The sequence below is a fragment of the Aulonocara sp. 'chitande type north' Nkhata Bay genome, linkage group LG23 (assembly GCF_057382095.1).
Source record: "Aulonocara sp. 'chitande type north' Nkhata Bay isolate Kocher_YH1m ecotype deep benthic linkage group LG23, A_spYH_male_GT1.1, whole genome shotgun sequence".
In the NCBI taxonomy this organism is placed as follows: domain Eukaryota; kingdom Metazoa; phylum Chordata; class Actinopteri; order Cichliformes; family Cichlidae; genus Aulonocara; species Aulonocara sp. 'chitande type north' Nkhata Bay.
The window spans coordinates 4,235,868-4,254,072 of NC_141365.1; the positions used below are offsets into that span (position 1 = coordinate 4,235,868).

The 18,205-nt window shown below is 39.2% G+C and overlaps 2 protein-coding genes across 6 annotated transcripts in view; one reads left to right on the forward strand and one right to left on the reverse strand.

Moving 5' to 3' along the window:
- Positions 1–2,713: 2,713 nt before the first annotated feature.
- The window catches only part of slc44a5b (solute carrier family 44 member 5b), a 58,847-nt gene continuing 43,355 nt past the window's right edge, over positions 2,714–18,205 (reverse strand). For 2 of the 3 annotated variants that reach the window (XM_086283895.1, XM_086283894.1), the window contains 2 exons: positions 14,630–14,714; positions 13,093–14,385 (listed from right to left, as the gene is read on the reverse strand). In XM_086283895.1, the coding sequence (XP_086140021.1) occupies positions 14,270–14,385; positions 14,630–14,714 (201 nt within the window). In that variant the 3' untranslated portion in view covers positions 13,093–14,269. Of the gene's footprint in view, positions 2,958–3,996; positions 5,807–6,782; positions 12,977–13,092; positions 14,386–14,629; positions 14,715–18,205 lie in introns of those variants that run through there. The other variant, XR_015127264.1, reaches the window with a different exon arrangement.
- On the forward strand, positions 4,036–10,221 carry LOC147300950 (LIM/homeobox protein Lhx8). 3 transcript variants are annotated; one of them, XM_086283898.1, is made up of 9 exons: positions 4,036–4,317; positions 4,981–5,058; positions 5,718–5,843; positions 6,036–6,157; positions 6,762–7,009; positions 7,160–7,263; positions 8,007–8,102; positions 8,598–8,787; positions 9,683–10,221. In XM_086283898.1, the coding sequence occupies exons 1-9, from the start codon at positions 4,237–4,239 to the stop codon at positions 9,757–9,759; spliced, it is 1,122 nt and encodes a 373-aa protein (XP_086140024.1). In that variant the 5' UTR covers positions 4,036–4,236; the 3' UTR covers positions 9,760–10,221. The 3 variants fall into 3 exon arrangements, with proteins under 3 accessions (XP_086140024.1, XP_086140022.1, XP_086140023.1); XM_086283896.1 differs by having other exon boundaries at positions 6,789–7,009; positions 9,683–10,214; XM_086283897.1 differs by lacking the exon at positions 4,981–5,058 and having other exon boundaries at positions 6,789–7,009; positions 9,683–10,176.

An 18,205-nucleotide genomic window follows, 5' to 3' on the forward strand; every position in this document is an offset into this window, starting at 1 on the left:
GTAGTTGCAGCTCTAAAGAAAGCAAAGGTCCATGTGGAAGTAGCCAATTAGGAGAGTTTCTTAGAGAGACTGGTCAGGGTCAAACGCTCAGTGCTTCACTGGTTGAGACTCGTCCACATTCCTTGTTCTTACTATATTAGGGGATGTTGTGTGTCCTCGGAAATTAATCTTTCACGAAATAATAAAATATAATTTGTATGTAGAGAAATTTTTGCATAAAAAAACAAAACAATTACGCGCAGGGCTCGGATTTTCACAGCAGACATTTCCTATTTTCATACTTCATATAAGTGAGGATGGACGTTTTACCCCGTCACATTTCTTATTACTACTTATGTTATCTTATTTTACTTATCAGTGTGTATTATTGCACTGTATGTTGCACTGAGTGTTCTTTATTTCCTGGGCTGTGCCAAATTATTTATTTTATTTTTCAGGTTGTGCATAAAATAAAAAGTGCATGAAATGAAGGAAATACCAATCAGTCTAATTTATCTGTTCAGAACTATATTAAACACATTTTGATGTCTTTTACTTTGAAAGGCTTCTGTGCTTTGTATGTTTTTTTGACTGGTCCGATCTGGCCACCTGGAAGGTTTTTGCAGAATAGAAACACTGCATAGAACAACCTTTCACTTTGTTTTGTAACTTGTGTTACAAGTCCTATAGAAAGTGATCACATTCTCCGTGTGGTTGTCTGAATTGTTCATTTTATCCTGAATCATCATCATCTTCACTGGTTATACTGTTTTTGAACAGACAAAGCTGCCGTAGCCCAAAAGTAAGGTGGTTCAGCCAGGGAGCCGTGTTGATGCAATTCTTTGATTTGATGACAGCAGACCGACTGATTGTGGAGAAACTTGGGTGTTGAACCTGCACTTAAAAAAAAAGAAAAATCTTAGCCTGTTCATCATCTGTTTTACTGAATTTGAAATGCATACAAACTTATTTTCACTAAAAGAAAGAGGAATTATACACTAATCTCACATGTGTTCGGTTTTACAGGGTTGGCCCACGACAGATCAAACTGGGCTGTATGTGGCCACTGAGCTAAAGTGAGTTTTAACCTTTAACTTTGCCTGGCGACAAAGTGCTAAAATGAGTTTAAACACTGTTGTTATGGTGGAAACTACTTTTATATGTAATATGAGTTATACATGAATCCATTAATAGCCCCAATTTTGTCAGAGAAAAGCACAAAAACCAACTTACTTTTGCTCTTTGGTTCCACAATGATCCAAAAGTGTGAACCCAACTTCTAACCTAAACCCTTTTGTGCATCACCTCAGATGCCACTATTGTTGACCTACTTTAAACCTCTCATACAATATGCTTGAGTACCTATACACAGACTGTATATACCCAAACCGCCACCCACAGTCAGATGTAAAGCAGTGCAGCAGCAGAACGAGTTTGTAAGTATGTTGACAGATGAGAAATTGTTCTTGTCTGGTCCATATCACGCAAAACATTTTCGAAGTCAGCCGTGCAACGCTGAAAATGAAAACATGCAACTGTTACACACTCAGATCTCCATCTTTCCCAACATCTGCTCATATCAGGTTTTCCACAGACGGTCAATTGGAGTGAGATGTGATTGTCTTTCATGTTAAAATGCTCATGTCTTTTTTCTCACCTTTGGCGTCTCCCAGTGAACTCGAGACAAGAACATAAATCAGTTTTCCGACTTTTTCCTACCGTGTTCAAAACCCTTTCTGCTACGAAGGATTCTGTGTCTGTTTTAGTTGAAATGTCTGATCCGCAGAATGCAATGTTTGAGCTGCGTGATCTGATAAGGAGCATTCATGTCCACCAGGTGGAACAGGACACATCTCGTTGAAGGCACGCTAACTCCTTTATGCCTCTGCGATGATGCGATACAGATGCAGGCTCATGCTGGTGCAGGTCAGACAGAGCTCCCACCAAAACAGCTGTGGGCAGAAAATATCCATTTGTGTGTGTGTGTGTGTGTGTGTGTGTGTGTGTGTGTGTGGTGGCTGGAGTGAAAGGATTTGTCGAGTGTTGGATTGCGTGAGTGACAGGTTTGAGTTGGTGAATGAGTGAGAGTAAGAAAAAAAACAAAAATAAAAAACAAACCACAAAAAAAAAAAAGCAACAAACTGTGTTTTCTCTAAAGTAGCTCAAGCTGTTTGTTGATGAGATTCCAGCCCTTCTGATCCCTGTGGGATTTCTACATTTCCACCTAAAGAGAACATATAATGTCCTCGTGTCACTGATTTGCATACCAACTTAGAGCAGGTGGGTCTTTCTGTTGCAGTATGTGCAAAAAAACCCAACACTCATATATAATAATAATTCATTTAGAACTGAACTAACGTAGAACTTATAAAATAAACAAACAAAGCAAAAAAATCAGTTCTTGATGCTTCCCAAGTTTCAAAAATTAACAATTTGCATTTTCCTCTTTGTTTTTTTTGGCAGAGCCGCAGCTTTAGCAGACAACCAGTCATCTCATGAATCATCCAACTGTTACAGAGCAGTCTGCTGATTATTATTCCTTCCCCATATTGTACTCATGCGGCTGATGGCTGGATAGGGTGATAATAACTGGATATAGTTTGTTTTACGGTCATACAGTGGTAGTAATAAAATTATTTAATCAGTTTATTTCTCCTAAGGACGAGCGGTGAAAGTTAATTCTCATATTTCCACCCACAACAAAAAGGATATTAAAACCATTACAGACGTTGGATTTCTTACAGACTGAATCGCTTTTATTTAAGCAAACGTGACAGAAAAAGGATTCCTAATAATTCAAATGGAAGCACAAAACTGAATAACCGAGCCTTCAGAACAAGAGAGACTCGGGATGTCTGTGGTGCTGCATATCAACTGGTTTTAGCTGTTTGCTCTGCTGTAAACTGGTTACCAACAAAATCATCCAATGTGGGTCCAGCGGTTTGGAGAGACTGTGGTGCACGTTCTTTAGTTCTGTTCTGCATGAAAATAAGAAGAGAAGATGATGCATTAAAAAAAAGAAAAAGGAAAATAATACAGAGTTTCAAGACCTCCATACAGGGTGAGATACTTAACAGTGCAGTAACAATGATTTTAAAAAATCCTCTAAAAAGAATGATTTTATTTCTTATGATCTCTAATTAATAATAATAAAATAAACGACCACATTTAAAGGTTCTCAAACTGTAAACTAACAGGAACTTTCACTGAGCACAAACTATGAGATTGAAGTGTTTTTGGCCTTCTGCTCAGATGGCACAAAGCTCAAGAAGTAATTAGTTGTGGCAGAATAAATATTCACACAGGATAATATAATATAATAATATTGTAAAGATTAGAAAATAAAGAGATTGAGTCTTAATAGCAGTAAAATTCACCCACTTGCACCTTTTATGTTGGAATTACATCTTTCCCATCTTTCTTTCTAAGAACATTAGTAAATAGTATATAGTTTATATATATATATATTACTGGATCTCCATTTAGTTTATTATTATTGCTACTGCACCTCAGTGTTGCATGTTGCACCTTGCTGATTTGAAGGTCTTTATATTCACGGCTACATCCACCCTGGAGGAGATCAGATTACTTTTCTTAAATCCACTGTAAACATGTTTGTAAAGCCTGCAGCCACAGGATCTGTGGTCTGAATTTACCTTTAAGTTCTTCCTTAAGGCCTTAAAAAATATTAAACAATTTTTTTTTTAATAGAGCATCTTTCCATCCACTTGCTTTTCACTTTCTTGTAGCTTGTGTAAATTCTACCATGTTATTATAATTTGCCTCATAATTACACCTGTTTTATTTTTAGGAGCAAGAGGAGCTTCAGCAGGCCTTTCTGAAGGAGCAGAAATACAACCTGCTGTCAAACAAGTTGTGAACTACATGCAATATTTAAACACTTTTAAATATTTTTGAACCACTTGCATATCATTCAAAGAAATCATGAAGTAAAACTTAAACATGCGGATTTTTTCAATCAAGCCCTCATTTGAAAAATATTTATAACAATCTCACTGCGCCAGACTTTTGCTCCTCTCAAAAGTTGCATTCAAAGCTTATTTCCAAAGGGGAGGCGCGACCAACACCGAGGAGAAAGTAGGAGTTATGAAACGCCCTCTGGAAACAGCTCGGGACAGACTGACTGACACAAGCACAGGAACCCTGGAGGAGAAGGAAAGGATAGCGGTTAGATTTTTTTATTTTTTATTTCCTTCGCTTTGAAAGTGGGACGACTTTTCCAGGCTGGACGCAGACATGCGCTGGAAAAGTGAGGTAAAAGTAGAGTGTCGCATCGGTAAGGAGAAGGAAAACGGATCTCTGGTGTCCAACGACGAGGTGAGTGAAGGGCGGGCGTGTAGCTTGTACACTCGCGATCAGCAGGTTGAGCCGTGAGTCAGTATCAGAGATTAAATATTAGTCGAAATTGCTTTGCCAATTAAATGAGAGTGGGCTTCGGTCTGTCATTAAAGCCGGCCTTCACACGCTGCGGCTCAGTATTTTTACAATTTGAAGAAATGTCAAAGAAAATGAGCCCTCCCTGAATTCTGCAATTAAAACTCAAGTAGTTAATGAGACCTCTTCACCTTTTGGTTGCCCGGGGTAGACGTTTGTGGCGAACTTAGCCTTTTTAATTGCTGTTATTAAATAAATCAATCCCCTTTTCCTTCAGACCTCGCGCTGCTTTTCTGATTGACGCGTGAAATTGGCGTGTTGGTTGGTTTAACCGCAGCTCGCGCACGCGCGCGCGCCCGCCCGCGAGCAGCGGCTGAATCACAAATTCAGAGCTCGAGAACATAATGGACACGGGATGAGTATTAGTTCAAGTGTTGTCTGTTTTTGTAAGTAATGACTATCCTTCTCTTCTTTAAATGTCATTTTGGTTTAATCGCCGGCGTTGTCATGGTGAAAAGTGAAAGGCATGATATTTATGGGAAGGAGCAGGGGGCATTTAAGGCAGCTGCGACAGTCTGACAAACCAGCATCCTCTTCTCGCCGTAGCTTCTCGTCATGTGTGAAGATTGCAAAGGAGACGAAGAGCTGCTGGGCAAATGCACTGAAGACAGGAGAGACATAATGGTAGGCGGGAAGGAAACGGTGCAGCCACAATTTGGTTTATTCTCAAAAACGAGCACGTTGTTTTTAATTTTTAAAGTTGTTTTATTTATTATATTTTGTTTTTTGTGTCTGTGGACAGACAAAATGACAACTTTTAGTGAAAGATGACATGTATTTCTCATGGATTTGTCACTAATTGGCTTCTAAAAGGAATAAAAACGCAAGGCACTTTATTCTTTATTCAGACTTTTCTATCTTTTTGACTTTTTCTTTTTGGATTTGGACTTTAAAGCTTTTTGTTCTCGCGTTGGTCAAACTGTGACCCTTATGGCTTTACCTATTTTATTCTGTAGTGTGATTTAGCTATTTTGAGCTTCTTAACTTTGCTTTCAGTGTTTTTCTTTATGTTTTTTCCTTTTACTTTAATTACTAACTCAGCAGGTGGCCAGGAGACAAGGATAGGCGTGACTGGACCGAGATTTAACAGTTAAAACAAATAAATACAGAAATTCGGGAAAAATGGTAAATTTTTAAGAGACAGTTTCTTGTGGTTGTTTTTCAGACTATCAATCACGTTGTTTATTGGTGGTGACAGTGCGTACCAGCTCATGTTGTACTGCAGGTTAGGAGTGGATGCGTTCCTGTGCGTAATTTTCTAACCGCAGGTCTGATCTCCTCAGGGCGCACCGGTGGAAGTTTTGGATGAAGAAGCGTCGTCCCTGCAGGCGATGTCCTCTGCGCCTCTGTTGGGCAGAACTGTGTGTGCGAGCTGCAACGAGGAAATAGTTGATAAATATCTATTAAAGGTAAATCCTGTCATTTTGTATTTTTATTTTATTTATTTATTTATTTTGCATGCATTGTTTTTCCTGCCTATTTAACACTAGAATACGTTTTTTCTCCCCTCTGCTGTTTGGCTCTAAACTGCTTTTCTTTCCCCTCCTTTCTTCTTTTATTCACCGAGTGACTTTTGCCAAATCATCATATTTTTGCTTTAGGTTAACGACTTGTGCTGGCATGTGCGCTGTCTCTCCTGCAGCGTGTGCCAGACTTCACTTGGCAGCCACACAAGTTGCTACATCAAAGAAAAAGAGGTTTTCTGCAAACTGGATTACTTTCGGTGAGTATATCGCCCTGCTAAAGATGCTTATCAGCGCAGATTCAACGATAACATAAGTTTGGGTCTGTTTTCGTTAAAGGAAATACCCATGAAATCCGATCTGTTAAAAAAAAATACTACAAGTAATGCATTTGAGAAATTAGATATATCGAACACTGAGTCCTGTTTCATTAAGCTTTTATTACTGTGCTTTCATTGTAACAATAATAATAATATACACTGTAGTCGGACCTGAGATTTGTTTCCGATTTTATTCAAATATCATGTATATAAAATTAATAAATGACCAATAAATGCATTATTATTTCTTACATTAATTTCTGTGAGTCGACGAACTTCATAGTGACATAAATAAAAATTAATAAAACGACTTAGAGGATTTTATTCCGTATGTTTGGATAATTGGAACAAATTGTGTGCCAGGTCCAGGGCAAAGGTCCATCTTATATTTCATGTACCGGGGCCTAAATCGACGTCAGGTGGGTTTTTTCACCGTTCCTGTTGTTGTTTAGACTGTGAGGTCATTATTTTGTGCAACTACACGCATAAATAGCAGGAATCATTATAGGAATTTAAACTGTTATTATCCTTTAAATACCATCAGGCTGTCTCCTTTGACCTTCACCTGCAGGAGATACGGCACTTGGTGCGCGTGCTGCGGGCGGAACATCCACTCCACAGACTGGGTCCGCCGGGCGAAGGGCAACGTCTATCACCTGGCCTGCTTCGCCTGTTTCTCCTGCAAGAGGCAGCTGTCCACCGGGGAGGAGTTCGCCCTGGTGGAGGGAAAAGTGCTTTGCAGGGTTCACTACGACTGCATGTTGGACAACCTCAAGCGGGCGGTGGAAAAGGGTGAGGCCGAAGTCTCACCCCACCAAAATGACCGCGAATAATTTGCTCTCTCTGTTTTTGAAATATCGGTTTGAAATTTATGAATCATCAATGAAGCCACCGGAAACGGTATCATGTCTCATTTTAACATATTAATATATTTGGCTGCAGGAAACAGCGTTAACATGGAAGGAGCTGTGCCCACCGAACAGGAGATCAACCAGCCCAAACCCTCCAAGAGAGCTCGGACCAGCTTCACTGCTGACCAGCTGCAGGTTCAACTCCTCCTCCTCCTCTTCTTCATTCATCACATAAGAAAAAACAAAGACAAAATAAGTAGATTGTGTTTAGGTAAAAAATTAATTAATGTATAAAAAAAAGAAAACAAACAAACGCTGAATTTCTGGCCCTTAAATGATTTTTTTGGAATTCTTTCAAAAATTATTTTTCCTTTTTTTTTTTTACATAGTATACATATACTTTTTAAATTGTGGAAATTCACTTCTATGTGTCAAAAAATAAAAATATCAAAGGATTCAAGAGGAAAAAATGTCCTGATGTTATTTTCACAGGTGGATAAGATGCGTCATTGTGTCTGACATCAGAGATGACATGATACAAGATATTTAATACATTTAGTCTGAATGACACAGAGGACAGAATTACTAGAGAAGAAGAAAAAAAAAGAAATCTGTTTTTTAAATTGGACCATGTGAAGTTTGTCTGATCTTCGCAATAATAATATTTATAATGCACATTATTTCAGCAATTCCCACTGTAGTTTTGTTATTGAATTAAAATGTAATAAATGGTTTAGATTTATGCAGAATATCCCAAAATGCTTATATGTTCCATGATTTTATTAGAATTATCCGTCTGTGTGAATTAAACCCTCTCTGGCAGACTTTAAAAGGCAGCTCTCAGATCTCCTCACAGTTACTCATGTTCAGATGAATCATGGATTTCCTTCCCACGGGACCACATAGTAAAACCTTTGTGTTACTTTGTGCACATGCAGGTGATGCAGGCTCAGTTTGCTCAGGACAACAACCCAGACGCCCAAACACTGCAGAAACTAGCAGAGCAGACAGGCCTCAGTCGAAGAGTCATTCAGGTCAGTAAAGATCGGTGCATGAAGACCAAACGGATGATGGATATATCATCTGTTATGACATTTGTTCTTATTGGATTTCAATATATATCATGTGGTGTGTATAATGTATATTGTGTGTAATTACTGCACTATCCGGACGACGTATGTTCCCAAACAAACTCCTAAATAACCAAACAGTTCAGCCTGTAAAGACAAAAATGCTTTCTGAAGCTTTAACTGAAGCCTGAGATACTTTAAGCAGATTTGTAATGCAGCTTCTAGAGTTTAACCCTTTTTAGATAAGACACCTTTATCTGTTCTGACTGTTGCTGACTGTCCAAAAACTACAAGACAGTGACAGTGGCTTTACTCACAGGACAAAAGATGACTCCTTGACTGTAACTCTGTAAAAAATCATCTGTTTTGGCTGACGAAACATGAGCTAAAACAGTGACGTGCTTCTATCTTGGACTTTCAAATGCAGTCCTGCTAAAGGCGCTTGTCCCGTTAACTCAGGTCTGGTTCCAGAACTGTCGAGCACGCCACAAGAAGCACGTGAGCCCCAACCACACCTCCAGCACCCCCATGACCTCACTGCAGCCCAGCCACCTGTCCCAGCCCACCCCGACCCCCGAGGAGCTGCAATACACCGCCTACGGAGGTCCAGAGGGGTCGATGCTCTCAGCACTCCACTCCTTCATAGACAGTGAGCACGAGACTTTTTATACATTTCCATGACTGTAATTAAATTAAATAGAATTTTTTATTCTCTTATTTCTAAACGATATATATTTATTTTATTTTAATTGCCCCCATTGAACATTTGCATTTAGGATAAATGGACAAATATCTTAAATTCCAAACACAATTATTCTGAAATAAAGATGATTTTAAATCCAGGAACTTTAAATATTACAACCAGCATTTTATTCCATCTCCTGCTTTACTTTGACCCAGAAAACTAGACAATCAGTAGAAACGACTAGAATAAATCCAGACGAAGAAAGAAAAACTTTATCCTGCTTAAGATTTTGTCTCAGTAAAATAACATCAAAGTTAGGGGAGTGGTAGATGACATCACTAGACTATAGGATGACAAATGAAATGGCGCAGGTAATAAAAAATGATCTGGCAGCCACGCCGCACACGATGAGATTGGGAAGTTTTGTCGTCAGATAGCAGATAATCAACCTTATAATGTTTTTTGTTGTTGTTGCCTTTGGTGTAGCATTTCACCCTCCCTGTTTGATAGTAGGAGGAGACACAAACCCAGCCAGGGAGGGGTGTGTGTGTGTGTGTGTAGGAGGGGGGGTTAGGGTCCCAGATCTGGATAAGTGGGAGCGTTGCATCCAGAAGGGCATTTGGCATAAAATCTGTGACAAAGCAAATGTGCAGCTCCGTCCGCTGTGATGAGAAAATCAGGGAGCAGCTGTTCGAACCCTTGTGGAGATGTAATATTTGACCCTGTCAGGAGCGCAACGAGGAAACATCCAATCAAATCACAATGCAAATACATAACTGTGCTGTCGTCTGTTACATATTTGAATACAATTTGTGGAAAACTGACCTGGATCAATATTGTCACTCTGCTCTGTCTGCAGTACACTCGCCTCCATCCTTGTTTCAACCGCTGCTGCCAGCCCACGCCATGACCTCGCTGCCTGTGTCTAACGCCTGAGCTGCCCTCTCTCTCCCTTACACTCACACACAGCTGACCAATGTTTTTCCATTATTAGCAGCAGTATCTGATACGTGTGGTAAATATAATTTAAAGTTTTTGTGAACCATAAAATCTGCCGTAATATTGTTTGTTAAGCAAATTCTGGATCATTATAATTTACAGCCCTAAATGTACTGATGTATCATGGCAACGCTTCGGTGCACGTCACACACGACGTCATATATTTATATTTGTTTGTTGTCTGTTTGTTGGTGACAAAGTCTGATTGTGCTACTCTTAGTGAAAGCCACCAGCCCCACAAAAGTCGACTCCACATGAAGATGAACTGAATAGCAGTGTTGCAATTTAATTTATTGTATGTGTCGTCTCTTTTGAGAATAAATGTCTAATTTCACAAACCCGGGAGGAGTCATTGAAAAGCTTTGACACACGAGAGCTGAGGCCGTGCTGCGTTCACGGCTCGGCATGTTTACAAATTAGGAAATAGAAAAAACGATTTATTGATGAAAGCAAACATTATTAAAACACAACAATATCTGTATGTCAAACTTACACACAGGCAACATGTGTTGATTAGACACAAACACCTGAAACTTTTAATTGCAGACATACAGACAGAACTGAAGTGTTTCTGTTTACGACAGGTTCGAGCATCTTCAGAGTTTGACTTTTAAGAGCTTGTGGTTAGAAAACTGCCTCGCGTTATACCGAGAGCGATGTTTAACTTGTGTCTACTTGCTGACTGTGGTTGACCAAAAGAATCCAATTTCCAGACACAGGAGGGAGGAGAAGGCATATAAAAACACTTTTACTTCACTTATCAGATCTTACGAAGTCACACTACCTGGAGTGAAACTGAACCTGAGTTACATACACAAAGAGATATCGAACTCCGATGGGAGTACGGTAGTTATTTTGTGTGGAGAAAAGAAAGAAGAAGAAACAGACCAAAGAAAACAACCTGCTGCATGCGTAATACGCCCCACTGTGCTCTACATGCATCATTTCTCTTCTTTCTTTCAGATACACAAGGAGTTGTTTTTCTTTTTTCCTTTTTTTTTTTAATGTTACATGTCCCAGCGTGCTCAGCTCAAACAGGGGCGGGAGGTGTGTGAGGCAGCCTGGCAGTGTTGTCACTCAGAGGCACCATGAGGGCAGGTTCTCAGCTTTGACAAGCACGCCGCAGAGACACAAACATGAGTCACGTCTGAAAGATCTAAAGAACATCTTTCTAAGCGGTGCGTGAATCTACTCTGAAAAAAGCACAACCTAGTAAAACACAAGGTGTGAGGGAGGTGGTGTACACCCTGGGCAGGTCGCCAGTCCATCACAGGGCTGACACACAGAGCCGCTCTCGCCAACGTCGATGCCTGAGGGAAATTTGAAACCACAAACTGATCTCCCAAAATCCTCTAAATCTTTTTCTTCCCAGACAGGAATCAGCTTCATCTGTGGTTCACCAACCTAATAAATCCATCCAACGGCAGCTTTGACACGAGCGACTCACTAGTGTTACAAACAACCATGCAAGAACATAGTAGCAAAAACACTTAACACTGTTACTCCAATAACAAACTTTGTTATTGTTTAAGGTTATTAATACAAGACTCAAATATTCTTAGTGTGAACTTAAAAGACTTATTAAAACCAATCCAGCATCTTTAAAGCAGCTCCTCTACTGTTGGTTTGGTTCTGCCCCACAGTCGTGTTACATGCACACGTTTGCCACATAATGGGACCTAATTATATGTTTCTTAAACTTATCAAAGATAAAAATGGTCAGTAGAGAAGCAGGGGTTGTGTGAGGCATCATTACCGACAAAAGCCATCATATATTAAAAAATACATATCGATACTGTTTCAATAATACACATATGATTATATCACAAATAATCCAGCAATGAGTTAAAACTCGGACATTAAGCCTTGTGGATTTGCTGTTGTATTTTCACTATCAATTAATTTATATTTCCATTTGCACAGTTGTGGGTACAGGCTCTCTTTCCACCTCCTGGACTGGTGGTTAGTGTCATAAAAATAGGAACAAAACACACAAAAACCACAATATTAAAGACGACTTAAACTGACAGCATTATTTGCTTTTCAATGGTCTGTACAGAGATGATGATTTTTATCTTTATTTGGATTAGTCTGACCACGATAACCATGCAGTGAAAACACGATACCATGACAGCCCTAACTGTAGGCGTGGTTACAGGAAGCGTCCAAGGGCACTCGGATTATTTTGGAAATCCACAATCACTTAAGGCCGTCGGTGACGTCTATTCAAAGTGACCGCCGTCATCGTCCTGTGATGGAAGCCTTTAAATCCAGTAAGAATGGACTCTAACATTAATGAGGTAACTTTCAAAGATGATCACTTTAACACTTTTATACCTGTCACTGGTTTCAGTGCATTGTCACTGATACACAAGCCCTCATCAAAACACATGCAGAATTCGGAGGTTCTGCATTTTCTGCTGCACACAAACACATAATGTCATTCTGCTTCCCCCACAGCTAATAAACCAGACCTGTTAGACATCTCTTGCTGTTAAATATCCCTTTAAGAATGTTGATAAAGATGTCCAAAGCACGTATACTTCAATATTCAGAAACTCAAAGCAAAACACACTTGAGACTGAAGTAATCTGAACTGCTGTGCCATCATGTACTTGGCAATTAAACATAAAAACAGTGAGCAATGAGTGGTGAATATTTTTCTCAATGTGAGGAACTCAGGTACAGTGTACAGGTCATCTGGTAACGACTGGCACCACCAAGTGGTGAAAATTGGCAACTACATGAACCCAAAGCTGAGACGCACACAAAACAAATCTGTTGCATTGTGTAGTATGTGGCAGCAAAATGTACACAAATACACACATTTCCTTTACATAGACACATATAAAAATATTCATAACTATCACCGAGTCCATAAATTACTATGTGTGGGTGAATCTAATTATTCATGTTGCTTAGCTACAAGTTGTCTCTTATAGTGTACAGCTTCAACTTCTGTACACTTCCATTAAATATGGCAAAGTGTTTATTCCCATATGCCACGTGGGCTTGTACCATGCTTTGGTGTTAACCTTTATTCTTTCTCCTTCCTGCTACTTCCGTCTGTTCTTCTTGTGGAGGATCTTCCTCAGTGTTTTGCTCATGCGGTAGGGCCGGGCTGGAGCGCCGTCGTTCACCTCCAGGTCCCACACTACGAGGCAGCAGCAGCATGTTAAAAACCAATGGCGAGAGAATCATGCAGCACATCAAAATTTAACCTGTGATCACCTCGATTGTAAAAAATGAACGCCTCTGGAAATGCACGGGTCAGTAGTTCAACCATTTATGTTTATTCGAAAACAAAGATTCACATTTTCATTGGATTCATTGATAAAAAAATTCTCCTATACAAAAAGAACACTGAATAACCTCCAGACAGATGTGTGTATTATACTTAGTATTAAAACAGCACAACATCTGAACCATCCAATAAAAAAATTTACCAAAAATGGCTTTGACATCCTTTTATAAACTGTATCGCAAAGGTTCCTGGTGTTAGGTCTAAAACAGAATAAGAGGAACATTTATTTATTTATTTTTTTTCACATCTAGGCACATAAACTAGTGGCTGCATTCAAAAGTTTCCTGAAAACGCTCAGGCTCGGTTCACATCTTTTTTCTTTAAGCATAAACCATTAAATGTCTTTTGAAGTCTTGACCTCCAACAAAGCCTCTGTCTGGTTTACAGTACATCTATGAGCATAATGAAAACTTTAATGTGACGCTGATTTAACATGAGAGAAACCTGTTTTGCTAAGTGCAGAGTTCACACCATTTTTGGATCTGTGTGCTTGTGTTAGTATAAATATAGTGGTTATAAAACCAATGGTAAACACCAACAGCCAGCAAAGTAATCATGCTACACAGAAGAAAGAAATCACATGGTTCGTTTCCTGTATGTGAAAGTGCATACAAAACATGATTTTACATTAGAAGACCAAAGTGCGACAAGAGGGTGCCCCATAAGTCCACCACTTTTTCCGTGGTGATGCCTTATGTCAAAGTGGCATCTGTACATTGTTTACGGTCCTCGTGTTTGTTTGGGTTAAAAAAAAGAAAGAAAAGCTTGTCTCGTTTTTAGTTTTCAGCCTGTGCATCCATCCTGCGAGTTGACGTGTACCCTCTCGGTAAGGCAGAGGTCAGCAGAGAATACAGACGAGAAAATGACAAAGAAACACAAAAGTGTAGCAGAAAAAAGGCAAGTATCTGAGTTGGCTCGAGAGAGGAAGTGAACAGTTATCTTAGTCCCCTATGCCTTTTCTGCGAGGACCCGAAGTAACAGCATGTCCTTTCATGCACAGGTCATCCCTGACAGGCTGGGCGGGGTGCATCCAGTTTCAATGTTTAGCCCTACAGTACTTGCTCTCGAGCGTCCAGACCCCCACGCACACGTCAGATATGGAGAAGCGAGTCAGAGAGCCAAGAGTTTAGTAAAATGCATCACTCAGGAAGCAGCGCAAGTTTTGGCACCCTCCTCTCCTTTGCGCAGGATCTTGTGCAGGCCAGGAGACATGTAGTAGGGCCTGGAGGAAGAACCATCATTCCTCTCCAGGTCTTCACCTGAGGCCAGGTCCCCGCAAAGGAACAGGAGGAGCAGGACGAGCAAACAGCACACAGAGCGGCAGCCACAAAGAGAAAGGAAAGCAGAGACTCAGCAGAGATGATAAACAAGAAGATATGCAAGACAGCGATTATTTCAAGTTATTAAAAGGAAGAAAGAGTCACACAAAGCTGCTGACATTCGATTTTTAACCACAGCAGAAGTGCTTCTGCACCGTAACTAAACATGAAACAGCATACTCACAAAAGCACAGGAACAATGTGTCCACACACATAGCATAGACGTTAAAAAAGCCATGTGCGATCATGTAGGATCCAAATATCACCGTCTGAAAGAGTTAACAGGTGAAAGTCTTACACTTTTAACTGTAGTCTTGTGTTCCAGCTTTATTGTGCACACTGCATTGCAACAAACGGCAAAAACATTATGAAGAATATAAATCTCTGAGTCATAAATCCTGGAGCAAATTAATTAGCTTGTGCAGCACTGTAAAAACTGCAACTGTGTAAAGCTGTGAAGCTTTCCAGAACAACTCTGAATAAATATGTAATTACCAAGAGTTAAATATTTATTATTGAATATTTGCCAAAATAATGGTTCGACTATGTTTAAACAAAACACAAGTAGAGGAGCGCTGCTTAGAAGCACTGGTTGAGTCTGAACATAAGAAGTGATTTTTCCACCGTACCAAGGAAACAAAGTACAACAAAGAATATAGATTGCATCATTTTTTTGTGCTCTGTGTAAAAGACCAAGTCAGAATAAATATATGTTTCGTGACTGTGCCTCTGTAAAGAGAATTTTAAATCAAATAATCACGATGTGACTAAAGTCCAGACTTTCAGCTTTAACATTATTTTTATAGTAGTCACTCATTTTCACTTTAAACTAGACAAACTAACATAACTTAATAATAGGGGTGCAACGATACACAAAATTCACGGTTCGATATTTTTTCGATACAAAAAAATGTTCATGCCTTTTTAATTTGTCATTCATTAAAATTATAAATATATATTTTAACTCAAACGTACAGTTTTTAAATTTAATGTTGCTGAAACAACAAAGGGATAAAATAATAAATTATCTGATGGAGAAATCACTAATCTTTGGAAAAGAGTTTATTACAGAGAAATGGCTCTTTCCAAAATAAAAGCTATACTATACGCTTCTTCTGGGCTATATTCTCAGCAGCATATTAAACATATCAGGTCCCCATAAGGAGAATCAGGTGCTAACGGCTGTCTAAATGACTCGGGTAAAGTTTGTAGCATGCTGCTTGTTGTTTTTGTCTGCTTCCACTTGTCTTTGCACGAGGATGATGTCGGAGTAAATGTGCAGTCATATTCGTTGTGTTCCCACTAGTGCTGTCAGCGTTAATCTGAAATGACGTTAACGCCACAACAAGGCAAATCTCCGTTAAAGAGCTACCACGGATCGCCCCGTGCATGGGGCTGGACGGCCAACACATTAACGAGCTAACTGCGCTAACGCACTAGTTCCCACCCATGTAATTGAGCATTGCGTGGCACATCCAACATACTGTTTTACTTTAGTCCATGACGCGCTTACCTTCAGGGTCATACGTCACGTGAAAACCAAAATAGTTCCAAAGGCCAGATCTGAATGAGGGTGGGGGAGGTTCAATTTGCCATGTTGCAACGAGCTTAGCTTCTGTCTTGCTAGCTTGCGCTGTGCTCAGTGAATCTGCGCTAGACAGTGCAGCCTAGGCGGAGTAGTCGAGCGCAGATCCACTGAGCGCTCAACACAGACAGCATCGTCAGAAGAAAAATTGATCAAATAAATTAAAAATTTTGTATTGTTCGATACATATGCGTACCGAACATGGGTCATTCTTACTATTCGGTGCCATTTGAGTCCTAATGACATAATATGGTATATTTAGTGTAAAACTTGTCTAATGCTTATTTCTAAACCATTTTCTCGTATGTTTAACCCCCCTCTACCATAGAACACATTGATATATACACAGGATAAATACATTAAAAGTAAATTACTTTTATTTTAGCACAAGTCACTAAAGTACTATGTCCCCAGTCATGCTTGCTCGACTTCAGTTACAAATATAACTTAAAAAAAAAAAATCTAGATTTTTCATCATTTCTGGATTGGCTTATTTCTAATGTTCCTCATCAAATGTTCTTTTTTATTATTAATGCATGTTTAATACTTAAAATCTTTAAAAAATGTTGTGTCCCTGAATCAACTGTCACCCCTGTTACTCTGATAAGAATTCCATAGAACACATCACCTGATTATTCTTTTAGTCACATGACACTCCCGGATGTAACATATTTTGGAGGGAAAACTTTCAAGAAGAAGACGAGTAAGTACCACTCTTTAATCAACCCTTTTTTCAATGTTTTAGCAAGATTTTGTAATGTGGCAAAGCATAACACGTCCAACCTGTTACGCTTATTAATAGTGGAAACAATTTTTTTTTTGTAATTTTTATAATATGGCTAATAAACATGTTAAAAATGGTTCTTAGTGGTCACTAGGGCTGAACGATATATCGCATTTGCGATAATATCGCGACATGATCAAGTGCAATTTTCTAACCGCAAAGGCTGCGATTATACTCTGGACATGTCCAAATTCATGGGACAAATTCATCCTCCTGAGGCCGCATTTGTAGACCGATTACGTCACAGCGACGCGCCAAAGGCTGTCCAAATTACTACCATATCCCAGAATTCACAGCCAAACTCCAGTTTCCAGCAATGGCGGCCGCTACTAAGTTTTAAAATTACTCATACTAATCTTTCTGGGTCACAAAATAAACTTTTAACATATTTTCAGGCGAGAAAGTAGTTGTGTAAACATCAAATATCTGCTCGGTTTATCAAGATATCCCATATTTGCAAAAGTGCTTCGACGTTTTCAGAGGCGTCTGCTACCCACCAGCTCGACAGCTAGCCGGGAGCTCGAGGGTTACTGATGCGGCCGAGAACGGCACAACTCCCGGCACATCATTTTCAGATCACCGCGGAGTTTCGCTGCTCGGGTTAAACGTAATATATAAGTCACTTAGACAACCTAAAAATGTTATTGTTGGGCTTTTTTCAGTGTTTTGTTTGTTCGTGAGTAAATCGGTTTGGCTGAGATTAAAGTTATTAGATTAGATAAAATAAAACTTTATTAATCCCCCGGGTGGGTTCCTCCTTGGTTTTCACACAGCTGACTAAACGTCAAACAGAAAACTTATTAAACAGAAGTATGAGACAGTCGAGAATTTACACCAGTGTCTGGTTATATTTTAGATAGCAAGAAGCAGACGGCCGAGTTTATTAAACTCCACCGAGACAGCGGTGACGCTAATCAGAACTAGACCGTCCAATTTCACGCCTTTAAACTTTAAAGGCGTGTTTGTGTGTGTGTTTATACAATTGCTATTATGTTTGCACTTTATGTGTAATGTTACTGACTGCAGAGATCAGTAAGATGTGTGTATTTTTTATTTATTAGTTTTATTTATTTAATATTATTTTTTAATTGAATGACTGTAGTAGTTCACAGATGTCGAAAAACTGAGTGTGGTAAAGCCACTGATTTTTTTTATGTATATTTCTGCAATCTGCACATTGTACTGACTTTCATTTTAATGTTTACACCAGGGTTCCTTGTCAGCACTTTATGCTCAGATGTTTGTAAGCTAAAAATAAACTATTGTGTATGTTCAAATATACTGTTGTGATTGAAGAAGTTAAATAAAAATGTCAGTCATCAATTCATGCATCACCTCATGTCATCATAACAGAGGTCTGTCTTCCAGGAAAGAACAGTTTAAAATTAATG

Coding starts and splice junctions, on each gene's coding strand:
- LOC147300950 (XM_086283898.1), top strand. CDS start 4,237: ATGCGCTGGAAAAGTGAGGTAAAAGTAGAGTGTCGCATCGGTAAGGAG. Junction 6,158..6,761: donor TGCAAACTGGATTACTTTCG/GTGAGTATATCG, acceptor AAATACCATCAG/GCTGTCTCCTTTGACCTTCA. Junction 7,010..7,159: donor CAAGCGGGCGGTGGAAAAGG/GTGAGGCCGAAG, acceptor ATTTGGCTGCAG/GAAACAGCGTTAACATGGAA.